General features: G+C 60.8%; 2 protein-coding genes across 5 annotated transcripts; both read left to right on the top strand.

Moving 5' to 3' along the window:
* Positions 1-38: 38 nt before the first annotated feature.
* Positions 39-8,692, top strand: OXA1L (OXA1L mitochondrial inner membrane insertase). 4 transcript variants are annotated; one of them, XM_080631851.1, is made up of 10 exons: positions 39-92; positions 190-273; positions 991-1,342; positions 2,602-2,745; positions 3,382-3,467; positions 3,591-3,719; positions 4,937-5,041; positions 6,179-6,338; positions 7,598-7,678; positions 8,553-8,692. In XM_080631851.1, the coding sequence occupies exons 1-10, from the start codon at positions 57-59 to the stop codon at positions 8,654-8,656; spliced, it is 1,281 nt and encodes a 426-aa protein (XP_080487977.1). In that variant the 5' UTR covers positions 39-56; the 3' UTR covers positions 8,657-8,692. The 4 variants fall into 4 exon arrangements, with proteins under 4 accessions (XP_080487977.1, XP_080487976.1, XP_080487978.1 ...); XM_080631850.1 differs by having other exon boundaries at positions 3,555-3,719; XM_080631852.1 differs by lacking the exon at positions 4,937-5,041 and having other exon boundaries at positions 3,555-3,719.
* Positions 8,693-9,153: 461 nt separating this feature from the next.
* MRPL52 (mitochondrial ribosomal protein L52) lies at positions 9,154-11,129 on the top strand. Its single transcript, XM_080631849.1, has 5 exons — positions 9,154-9,342; positions 9,726-9,795; positions 9,906-9,973; positions 10,760-10,824; positions 10,951-11,129. Exons 1-5 carry the CDS (start codon positions 9,201-9,203, stop codon positions 11,068-11,070), a joined length of 465 nt encoding a protein of 154 aa, XP_080487975.1. The 5' UTR covers positions 9,154-9,200; the 3' UTR covers positions 11,071-11,129.
* Positions 11,130-12,134: the final 1,005 nt, after the last annotated feature.

The raw sequence follows: 12,134 nt of genomic DNA, 5'->3' as shown, positions 1-12,134 counted from the left end.
GACGTCATCACGCACGCCCCCTCCCCTGGCGTCCCGCCTCACCTCAGGGAGCCAAGATGGCGGCGGCGATGCTGAGGGCGGTGCGGTTGCAGGTGAGGGATAACGGGGGTCCAGTGGGATCTAAACGGGGTCCAATGGGATCTAAACGGGGTCCAGTGGGATCTAAACGGGGTCCCGTCCCGTTCGCAGAGGTTGCGGGGCCCGCCCTGGCCATGGAGACCCCCGTTGGGGCCTGGAGCTGCGAGGAGAGGCCTGGCCAGCGGCGGTGCGCAGGTGTGGGGCTCTGTGGGGTGGCTATGGGGTGTGTCTGGCGTTCTGTGGGGTGCCTATGGGACTCTACGGGGGATGTATGGGGGTCTGTGGGGTGGCTATGGGGCTTTATGGGTGTCTGTGGGGTTCTGTGGGGTGTGTTTGGGGCTTTATGGGGGTCTGTGGGGTGTTTATGGGTGTCTGTGGGGCTCTATGGGGGGTCTATGGAGCTCTGTGGGGCTGTATGGGGGTCTATGGGGTGTCTATGGGGCTGTATGGGGGTCTATGGGGCTCTGTGGAGCTATATGGGGTGTCTATGGGGCTGTATGGGGGTCTATGGGGCTCTGGGGGGGTCTATGGGGTGTCTGTGGGGCTGTATGGGGGTCTATGGGGCTCTGTGGAGCTATATGGGGTGTCTGTGGGGCTGTATGGGGGTCTGTGGGGCTCTGGGGGGGTCTATGGGGTGTCTGTGGGGCTGTATGGGGGTCTATGGGGCTCTGGGGGGGTCTATGGTGTGTTTATGGGGTTCTATGGGGCTTTATGGGCGTCTATGGGGGGTGTATGGAGCTCTGTGGGGCTCTGTGGGGGTCTATGATGTGTTTATGGGGTTCTATGGGGCTTTATGGGCGTCTATGGGGGGTGTATGGAGCTCTGTGGGGCTCTATGGGGTGTAATGGGCCGCTATGGTATCTCTATGCCCCCCCCCCCCATTCTGACCCCTTCTTCCCTTCCTCTTTCCAGCCTGGCCCCACAGCCCCTATGGCTGCTGTGAGTCCGAGCCCCCCACTTATGGGTCAGGACCCCCCCGCTATGGGTCCGAGCCCTCCGCTTGTGGGTCAGGAACCATCCCTTATGGCCCCAACCCCTTCGCTTATGGGGCAGGACCCTGTTGCTATGGGGCAGGACCCTGTTGCTATGGGGCAGGACCCCCTTGCGATGGGTCTGGCCCCCCAAGCTATGGGGCAGGGCCCCCCAGAGGTGCGCTTGGAGGAGCTGGGCCTCGGGGCCTTCACCCCTGTGGGGCTGGTGCAGAACTTCCTCCAGTACCTGCACCTCGACCTGGGGCTGCCCTGGTGGGGGGCCATTGCCGCAGGTGAGGCCCTATAGGGCGCTATGGGGCAGCTATGGGGCTCTATAGGGCTCTATGGGCTGCCTATGGAGGACTATGGGGGGGGGGGGTTTGCGGGTGGCGCGTTGCGGCGCGCCCGGCAGGGGGCGGTATAGTGCCGCGGGGGGCGGGGTCAGCCGAGGACACGCCCCCTTTCTGTGCTCTATGGGGTTCTATGGGGCTATAGGGGGGCTCTGTGGCGCCCTATAGAGCTATAGCGTGGCCTTATTGCGCTATGGAAGGGCCATATGGGGTTATAGAGTGGCTGCATGGGTCCCTATGGGTTGCTATGCGCGCTTATTGATCTGTATGGGGGTCTATGGGTTCCTATAGGCTCTATAGGTCGCTATGGGGTTCTATATGGGCCCAGTATAGGCGCTTTGTGTGCACGGGTGGCGCTGCTGCTCTGGGTTATTCAAGGCCCTTGTCTATTCTTATTGATTTCTATGACTCTTTATGTATTCTATAGGTCCATAGCGTTCTATAGGCTCCCCATAGGGTCCCTATATGTTCTTTATAGGCACCTTATGCGTGCGGGTAGCCCTGCTGCCACTGCTGCTGCGGGTTATGGAAGGGCTCTATCTCTCCCTAGTGATGCCTATGTCTCTCTATGTATCCCTATGGACCCATATGGTCACTATAGGGTTCGTATATGTTCTCTATAGGCACTCTATGTGTGCGGGTGGCCCTGCTGCCTCTGCTGCTGCCGGTTACAGAAGGGCTCTATCTATCCCTATGGATTCCTATGGCTCTTTATGTATGCGCATGGATCTATAAGCGGCTATAGGGGCTCTATATGTTTTCTATAGGCACTCTATGCGTGCGGGTGGCCCTGCTGCCTCTGCTGCTGCAGGTTATGGAAGGGTCGTGTCTATCCCTATTGATCCCTATGGCTCTGTATGTACCCCTATGGGTCTATAGGGTTCCTATAGGGTCCCTGTATGTTGTCTATAGGCACCCTATGCGTGCGGGTGGCCCTGCTGCCTCTGCTGCTGCAGGTTATGGAAGGGTCGTGTGTATGCCTATTGATCCTTATGGCTCTCTATGTACCCCTATGGGTCTATAGGGTCACTATAGGGTCCCTATATGTTGTCTATAGGCACCCTATGCGTGCGGGTGGCCCTGCTGCCTCTGCTGCTGCAGGTTATGGAAGGGTCGTGTGTATGCCTATTGATCCTTATGGCTCTCTATGTACCCCTATGGGTCTATAGGGTCACTATAGGGTCCCTGTATGTTGTCTATAGGCACCCTATGCGTGCGGGTGGCCCTGCTGCCACTGCTGGTGCGGGCGCAGCGCGAGGCCGCGCTCCTGGCCCTGCACACCCCGCGCCTGCAGCAGCTCTCCAAGAGCCTGGCCCAGGCCCGCAGGGGCAGCGACCAGAGGGAGGGTAAGGGGGGGGGGGAGCTGCCAAATAAGGGCAAAGGGGCGGGGCTACGGCGGCCAAATAAGGGCAAAGGGGCGGGGCTTCAAGGGGAAGGCAAGGGGCGAAGGGGTAATGGGGTGGGAGGGGAAAGGGGAGGGGCGGGGCTAAGGGGGCCCATATAAGGGGAAGGGGAGGGGTTAAGGGGGCCCATATAAGGGAAAGGGGAGGGGCTATGGGGTAATGGGGGTGAATGGCCTGGTAGGGGTGCCATAGGGGTGAATGGAGTGGGCGGGGCTTAAGGGGAGGGGGCGTGGCCAAGGGGAAGGGATGAACGGAGGGGGGCGCCATAGGGTTGAATGGGGTGGGCGGGGCTTAACGGAGGGGGCGTGGCCAAGGGGAAGGCGTGAATGGGCTCTGGGGGGCGCCATAGGGCTGAATGGGGTGGGCGGGGCTTAACAGCAGGGGGCGTGGCCAAGGGGAAGGGATGAACAGAGGGGGGCGCCATAGGGTTGAATGGGGTGGGCGGGGCTTAAGGGGGGCGTGGCCAAGGGGAAGGGGTGAACGGAGGGGGGCGCCATAGGGTTGAATGGAGTGGGCGGGGCTTAAGGACAGGGGGCGTGGCCTCCCCTTAAGCCCCTCCCCTTTACCCCCCCCCCGCAGTGACCCGGGCCTATACGGAGCTGGTCGGGTACCAACGGCGCCACAACCTGAACCCCTTGCGGGGCTTCCTGGTGCCCCTTATCCAGGTCCATAGAGGGGGGGGGGGTCCAGCCCATAATAGTCCCCTATAGGGCCCTATAGGTGCTATAGGGTGCCCTGTGCGTGCCTTGCAGACCCCCGTGTTCGTCTCCTTCTTCTTGGCCCTGCAGAAGATGGCGGCGGCGCCGGTGCCGGGGTTGCAATGGGGGGGCCTGGCCTGGTTCCCTGACCTCACGGCCCCGGACCCCTTCTATGTGCTGCCCGTGCTGGTGACGGCCTCCATGTGCCTCGTGCTTGAGGTCTGGGGGGCGCTATGGGGCGCTATGGGGCTGGGGAGGGGGGTTATGGGGCGCTATGGGGTGTTCTATGGGGTGCTATGGGGCGCTATGGGGCTGGGGAGGGGGGTTATGGGGCGCTATGGGGTGTTCTATGGGGTGCTATGGGGCGCTATGGGGCTGGGGAGTGGGTAAGGGGGTTCTATGGGGTGTTATATGGGGTGCTATGGGGCGCTATGGGGCTGGGGAGTGGGTAAGGGGGTTCTATGGGGCTGGGGAGGGGGGTAATGGGGTGCTATGGGGCTGGGGAGGAGGGTAATGGGGTGCTATGGGGCTGGAGACGGAGGTAATGGGGTGCTGTGGGGCTGGGGAAGGGGTTAATGGGGTGCTATGGGGCTGGGGAAGGGGTTAATGGGGTGCTATGGGGCTGGGGAGGGGGGTAAAGGGGTGCTATGGGGCTGGGGAGGGGGGTAATGGGGTGCTATGGGGGTGGGGAAGGGGTTAATGGGGTGCTATGGGGCTGGGGAGGGGGTCAATGGGGTTCTGTGGGGTGCTATGGGGCTGGGGAGGGGGGTAATGGGGTGCTATGGGGCGCTATGGAGGTGGGGAGGCCGGTAATGGGGTGCTATGGGGTGTTACATGGGGTTCTATGGGGCTGTTGAGGGGGGCCAGTGGGGTTCTATGGGGCTGGGGAGGGGGCTAATGGGGTTCTATGGGGTGCTATGGGGCTGAGGAGGGGTGTAATGAGGTTCTATGGGGTGATCTATGGGGTGCTATGGGGCTGGGGAGTGGGTAATTGCGTTCTATGGGGCTGGGGAAGGGGGTCAGTGGGGTTCTATGGGTTGCTATGGGGGTGGGGAGGGGGGTAATGGGGTGTTACATGGAGCTCTATGGGGTGGGGAGGGGGTAATGGGGTTCTATGGGGCTGGAGAAGAGCGCCAATGGGGTTCTATGGGGCCATAGGGGTGCCCTATAGCGCTAAGGGAGAGACCTAGGAGGTTATAGGGGTGCTATGTAGGGTTCTATGGGGCTATGGGGGGGATCCTATAGGCCTCTATGGGGCTGGCTGAGCCCTTCTGGGGGTGCCTATGGGGCTGGGGGCGCTCAATGGGGCTCTATGGGGCGGGGCCTCCAGAGAGCATGAATGGGCCGGGGGCGTGGGAAAGCGGGCGTGGGAAAGTGGGCGTGGCCTGCGTCGTGACGTCACACACACCCCACCCCCCCCCCCCCCATTCATGCAGCTGGGGGCCGAGACGGGGGTGTCGAGCCCGGGGGCGGGGGCCATGCGCCAGGTCCTGCGCCTGCTGCCCCTGCTCTGCCTGCCCTTCGTGCTGCACTTCCCCACCGTGAGCGCCTATGGGGCAGGGGGGCTGTGGGGCGGGAGCTATGGGGTGGGATCTGTGGGGTGTGAGCTATAGAGTGGGCGCTATAGGGTGGGAGCTATGGGGCGGGAGCTATGGGGCAGAGGAGCTATGGGGTGGGAGCTATAGGGTGGGAGCGATGGGGTGGGAGCTATAGGGTGGGAGCTATGGGGCCGGAGCTATGGGGCAGAGGAGCTATGGGGTGGGAGCTATAGGGTGGGATACATAAGGTTCGATCTATAGTGTGAGAGCCATAGGGCGGGATCTATGGGGTGGGAGCTATGGGGTGGGAGCGATGGGGTGGGAGCTGTGGGGCAGGGGGGCTATGAGGCGGGATCTATGGGGCAGGAGCTATGGGGTGGGTTATATATGGTCCGATTTATAGAGTGAGAGCTATAGAGTAGGATGCATAGGATGGGATCTATGGGGTGGGAGCTACGAGGTGGGATCTATGGGGTAGGGGAGCTATGGGGCAGAATCTGTGGGGTGGGGTATATAGGGTGGAGTCTGTGGGGTGGGATCTATGGGGCGTGGGAGCTGTCGGGCAGGATCTGTGGGGCAGGATCTACACAGTGGGATCTATGGGGCAGGGGAACTATGGGTCAGGATGTAAAGGGTACGATCTATAGGGTGGGATCTATGGGGCAGGGGATCTATGGGGTAATGGCGAGGGAGGGGGGAGCATAAGGGCTGGGGCTAAATGAGGTGGGAGGGGCTTGGGGAGGGGGGGCGTGGCCACCAGGGAGAGGAGCCAATGGGGAAAGGAGGCCTGGGGAGTGGGAGGGGCCTCAGCGGCTGCAGCCAATAGGAACGCGGCACCGCCTCGGTGGGGGCGTGGCCTATTGCCCGCGGCCCCTAGGGGGCGCTCTAATGCGGGACCCTCCGGGGGGGGCGGAGCTTAAGGTGTGGGCGGAGCCCCGCGGCCGCAGCCAATAGGAACGCGGCACCGCCTCGGTGGGGGCGTGGCCTATTGCCCGCGGCCCCTAGGGGGCGCTCTAATGCGGGACCCTCCACGGGGGGGGGGGGGGGGAGATGCGCGCCCTGCGTCCTCCCTTCCCATTGGCTGCCGCCGGGCGTCCTCGCCTCCCATTGGCTGATCGCTCCCCCCCCCCACCTCCCAAGGCCATCTTCACCTATTGGCTGACGTCGAACTCCTTCAGCCTATTGCACACGGCCTTGCTGCGGGTGCCGGCGCTGCGCTCCCGCCTGGGGCTGCCCCCCCACGCTGGGGGGACGGGGGGGGGCCCGAAGGAGAAGGGGGTGGTGGCGAGGCTCAAGCAAGGTGGGGGCTATGGGGCTCTATGGGGGGCTATGGGGCAGATATGGGGGTCTGTGGGGCAGATATGGGGTAGATATGGGGGTCTATGGGGGGAATATGGCGGTCTAAGGGGGGATATGGGGTAGATATGAGGGTTTATAGGGGGGATATGGGGGTCTATGGGGGGATATGGGGTAGATATGGGGGGAATATGGGGTTTAAGGGGGGATATGGGGGTCTATGGGGGGAATATGGGGGTCTAAGGGGGGATATGGGGTAGATATGGGGGGATATGGAGGTCTATGGGGGGAATATGGGGGTCTAAGGGGGGATATGGGGTAGATATGGGGGTCTATAGGGGGGATATGGGGGTCTATGGGGGGAATATGGGGGTCTAAGGGGGGATATGGGGTAGATATGGGGGTCTATAGGGGGGATATGGGGGTCTATGTGGGGGGGTTATGGGGTATATGGGGGTCTAAAGGGGGGTATGGGGGAGATACGAGGGTCTATGGGGCAGATATGGGGGTCTATGGGGGGAATAATGGGGTCTATGGGGCAGATATTGGGGTCTGAGGGGGGATATTGGGGAGATACGGGGCTCTATGGGGGTCAGTGGGGCAGATATGGGGGTCTGTGGGGTTCTATGGGGGGAACAATGGGGTCTATGGGGTAGATATGGGGGTGTATGGTGGGGATATGGGGGTCTAATGGGGAATATGGGGGGTCTATGGGGCAGATAGGGGTGTTTGTGGGGCTCTATAGTGGTCTATTGGGGGGATAAGGGGTAGATATGGGGGTCTGGGGCTCTATAGGGGTCTATGGGGGGTCTACGGGGCAGATAGGGGGGGTTATGGGGTAGATATGGGGTTCTATGGGGGGAATAATGGGGTCTGTGGGGGGATATGGGGGCCTATAGGGCAGATATGGGGGTCTATGGGGTTCTATTGGAGGGCTATGGCGGTCTATGGGGGTGTATGGGTATTCATGGGAGGGATAGGGGGTCTATGGGGCTCTATAGGGTCTCTATGGGGCTCTATGGGGTGTCTATGGGGCTCTATGGGGTGCCTATGGAGGGCTATGGGAGGGGTGCAGGCAGCGCGCTGCAGCGCGGCCACCAGGGGGCGGTATAGTGCCGCGGGGGGCGGGGCCAGCCGAGGACACGCCCCCTCCCTCTGCTCTATTGGGCTCTATGGGACTCCATAGGGGCTCTGTGGGGGTTCTATAGGGGCTCTATGGGGCTCTATGGGTCCGCCCTATGGAGCCCCCATTGCCCCCCCCAGAGTGGCGCGAGGCCCAGGCCCTTCAGCAGGGGGAGCAGCGCCAATGGCGCCTGCGCCATCACCTGGACATGGCCGCCAAGGGTGAGCCCCCCCCCATTGACCCCTATGGGCCCCATTGATCCCTATGGGCCCCTATTGACCCCTATGGGCCCCTATGGATACCTATGGCCATTGAGCCCTATGGGCCCCTACTGATTCCTATGGGCCCCTATTGAACCCTATGGGCCCCTATGGATACCTATGGCCATTGAACCCTATGGGCCCCTACTGATTCCTGTGGGCCCCTATTAACCCCTATGGCCATTGATCCCTATGGGCCCCTATTGACCCCTATGGTCCTATATGGATACCTATGACCATTGAACCCTATGGGCCCCTATTGACCCCTATGGACCCCTATGGATCCCTATGGGCCCCTATGGATATCTATGGCCATTGAACCCTATGGGCCCCTACTGACCCCTATGGCCATTGATCCCTATGGGCCCCTATTGACCCCTATGGCCATTGATCCCTATGGGCCCCCATTGACCCCTATGGTCCCATATGGATACCTATGACCATTGAACCCTATGGGCCCCTATTGACCCCTGTGGATCCTTATGGGCCCCTATGGATGCCTATGGCCATTGACCCCTATGGACCCCTATGGCCATTGGGCATTGACCCTTATGGGCTTTACCCCCTGTATCCATTGCCCCTTATATTGATCCCTATGGCCATTACTCCTTGTACCTATTGCCCTCTATGGACATTGTCCCCTATATTGACCCCTATATACACCCATGTGTCCATTGCTGCCTATATTGATCCCTATGGCCCCCTATACCCATTGACCCCTATGCCCATTGCCCCCTATGGCTATTGCCCCCTATATCCCCATTGCCCCCTATATTGCCCCCTATATCCCCGTTGCCCCCTATATTGACCCCTATATCCCCATTGCCCCCTATAGGACCCCTCCGCCAGACCTTCGCCAACAACCCCTTGGCCCCCCCCACCCCCCCGCCGCCCCCCCCCTCGCCCCCCAAGCGCCCATGGAAGGACACATTGGGGTGAAGCCATAGGGGGGGGCCCCCCCTTAATAAACGCCCTTTACCCTATAGACGGTGCCTATGGGGTCTATAGGGGGCTGGAAGTGGGGGGGGGGGGGGGAAGATTGGCCCTAAGGAGCCGCCGTAGCGGGCAAGATGGCGGCGCGCAGGAGCCGTACAAGATGGCGGCGCTCTGTGGAGGGGCAAGATGGCGGCGCGCAGCTGCCGTACAAGATGGCGGCACGCTGGGGAGGGGCAAGATGGCGGCGCGCAGGCGCCGTACAAGATGGCGGCGCGGCGGGAAGCGGATGGGGGCCGTAAAGGGGCGCTTATGGGGGTTGTAAAGAGGGTGGCAATGGGGCTATAGGCGGTGTAAGGGGGGTTATTATGGGATATGGGGGGTCAATGGGGGGATAGGGAGGGTGTAAGGTTGGGGGGGTTATAGGGGGGTCTTTGAGGGGTATATGGGTGGTTATGGGGCGTATAGAGGGCTATAGGGGAGCTATAGGGGGCTATAAAGGGGTTATGGGGGTGTATGGGAGCCAAAATGGCGGCGCCCTGCGGACAACATGGCGGCGGCCGCGGTCCGTACAACATGGCGGCGCGCCGCAAAGCGCGTCGGGACCGGGCGGAAATGGGCGGGGCGGCGCCTTCCGGCGGCGTCACTTCCGGCGGCGGCAAAGATGGCGGCTCGGAAGATCATGCGGCTCGGTGAGCGGCGGGGAAGCGCGGGGGGGAAGCGCGGGGAGGGGTGGGCGGGGCTATGCCCATATAAGGAGGGGTGGGCGGGGTGACAGGAGGGGGTAGAGGCGCCTCATTGGTCGGCGTGGGGAGGGCGGGGGCTCTGCCATATAAGGCGCGGGGGGGGGGAGGCGCGCTATGTTAATGAGGGGGCGTGGCTTAGAGGCGCGGTGGGCGGGACCTTGCGGAGGGCGCTCATTGGCTGGCGCGGGGAGGGGCGGGGCTGCGCCATAGAAGGCGCCGGGGGGGGGGGGGTGCGCGCGCGGGCGCGCTTGGCGGAGCTTAGGCCATATATGGGCATGGGGAGGCGTGGCCTCGCTGACCGCGCCCCCCCCCCGTGGTCCCGCCCCCAGCCGAGCGCAAGGCCCAATGGCAGCGCCTGACCCCCCCACGACCCCAGCGCGTCGGCCAATGGCGAGTGGTGTAAGCACGTGGGGGGCGGAGCCATAGGGGTCAATGGGGGGGGGCGTGGCTATAGGGGTCCTATAGGGTCCCTGTGTGGCTGTGCCCCCCCCCCCCCCCCCCCCCCATAGGCAGGGCTGGGCCCCCAGCACGGCCGGATATGGACCCCTGAGGGACCTCCCTGATTGGTCCTTTGTGGGTAAGGGGCGGGGCTTAGGGGCTTATGGGGGTCTATGGGGCTATAGGGGGTGTCTATGGGGGTCTATGGGGCTATAATGGGGTTCTATGGGGGTCTATGGGCGTCTATGGGGCTATAAGGGGGGTCTATGGGGCTATAATGGGTGTCTCTGGGGCTATATGGGGTGTCTATGGGGCTGTAACGGGGTTCCATGGGGGTCTATGGGGCTATAGGGTGGGTCTATGGGGCTATAACTGGGTTCTATGGGGGTCTGTGGGGCTATACGGTGGGTCTATGGGGCTATGGGGGGTCTATGGGGCTATAACGGGGTTCTATGGGGGTCTATGGGGCTATAGGGGGGGTCTATGGGGCCATATGGGGGGTCTATGGGGTTCTTTGGGGCTATAAGAGGGCTCTATGGGGCTATAAAGGGTTTCTATGGGGGTCTATGGGTCTCTATGGGGGGTGTATTGGGGTCTATGGGGCTATAGGGGGGCTCTATGGGGGTCTATGGGGCTATAAGGGGGGTCTATGGGGCTATAATGGGTGTCTGTGGGGCTATAACAGGGTTCTGTGGGGGTCTATGGGGCTATAGGGGGGCTCTATGTGGGCCTATGGGGCTATAGGGGGGGTCTATGGGGTTCTTTGGGGCTATAAGGGGGCTCTATGGTGCTATAAAGGGTTTCTATGGGGGTCTATGAGGCTATAGGGTGGGTCTGTGGGGGTCTATGGGTCTCTATGGGGAGGCTCTGCATGGATATATGGGGTTCTATGGGGCTCTATGGGGCTGACCCCCCCCTTTCCAAGATGGCCGCCCAGCCCCCCTATGGAAGGGGCAGCAAAGGAGGCTCCAAGAGAATGAAGCTTTGGCTGTAAGTCAATGGGGGGGGCGCTCTATGGGTCCTATGGGGCTCTATGGGTCCCTATGGGGCTCTATGGGTCCCTATGGGGCTCTATGGGTCCCTATAGGGCCCCTATAATGGTCTCTTCCCCCCCAGCGCCGAGCCCTGAAGCTGAGCCAGGCCCTGGATGGAGCGATCCAAAGGTGGGGGAGCAAAAAGGAGCGGTCGGGTCCCCCCCCGTTGAAGCCTAAAGGAGCCCAGTATAGACCAGTATAGACCAGTATGGACCAGTATGGACCACTATGGGCCGGTATAAAGCGCTTTGGGGCAATAAAGGTGGTTTATGGGGGGTTTGGACCCCCCCTATAATGGAATGGTTTGGTCCAATCAGTGCCTCGCAGTTCCTCCCATTATAGCCCCATTATAACCCATTATAACCCATTGTAACCCCATTGTAACACATTATAACCCAATTATAACCCATTATAACCCATTATAACCCCATTATAACCCAATTATAACCCATTATAACCCATTGTAACCCCATTATACCCAATTATAACCCATTGTAACCCCATTATAACCCCATTATAACCCATTATACCCCATTATAACCCCATTATAACCCCATTATACCCCATTATAACCCATTATAACCCATTATAACCCCATTATACCCCATTATAACCCCATTATACCCCATTATAACCCCATTATACCCCATTATAACCCATTATAACCCCATTATAACCCATTATAACCCATTATAACCCATTATAACCCCATTATACACCATTATAACCCATTATAACCCCATTATACCCCATTATAACCCCATTATACCCCATTATAACCCCATTATACCCCATTATACCCTATTATACCCCATTATAACCCATTATAACCCCATTATACCCCATTATACCCCATTATAACCCATTATAACCCCATTATACCCCATTATACCCCATTATAACCCCATTCCATCCCATAATATCCCAGTCCGAGCCCTTCTCCAGGCGTTGCCTTTATTAGTTATTAATTAACCATCAATAATTAACCCCTCCCCCCCCGAGGCCCCGCCCCCTCCCGACCCGCAGGAGGGGGAGGAGCCAATCGGGTCCCGCCCCTCCCCCCGCTATCGACACCTCATTTGCATAGCCCCGCCCCCCCTTCCCCCTCGCAGCCAATCAGAGGCCTCCGCGCTGCGGATAGGCCCCGCCCAGCCCCATCAAGCCCCGCCCCCCCGGCCTGCGGTAGGGGAGGGGTCACGTGGGGGGGGGGGGAGGAGGAGGAGGGGGCGTGGCCTCGGCTTGGCCCCGCCCCTGAGCACCATAAAA

Source organism: Psittacula echo (genome assembly GCF_963264785.1).
Source record: "Psittacula echo genome assembly, chromosome: 19".
NCBI lineage: Eukaryota > Metazoa > Chordata > Aves > Psittaciformes > Psittacidae > Psittacula > Psittacula echo.
This window is presented reverse-complemented; position numbering and strand designations above follow the sequence as displayed.

Bases quoted from the DNA above. Each gene is read 5' to 3' on its own strand.
- OXA1L (XM_080631850.1), top strand. From the start codon at position 57: ATGGCGGCGGCGATGCTGAGGGCGGTGCGGTTGCAG. The intron at 274-990 runs GTGTGGGGCTCT...TCCTCTTTCCAG, and splicing joins TGGCCAGCGGCGGTGCGCAG to CCTGGCCCCACAGCCCCTAT. The intron at 5,042-6,178 runs GTGAGCGCCTAT...CCACCTCCCAAG, and splicing joins TCGTGCTGCACTTCCCCACC to GCCATCTTCACCTATTGGCT.
- MRPL52 (XM_080631849.1), top strand. From the start codon at position 9,201: ATGGCGGCGGCCGCGGTCCGTACAACATGGCGGCGCGCCGCAAAGCGC. The intron at 9,343-9,725 runs GTGAGCGGCGGG...TCCCGCCCCCAG, and splicing joins TCGGAAGATCATGCGGCTCG to CCGAGCGCAAGGCCCAATGG. The intron at 10,825-10,950 runs GTAAGTCAATGG...CTTCCCCCCCAG, and splicing joins AAGAGAATGAAGCTTTGGCT to CGCCGAGCCCTGAAGCTGAG.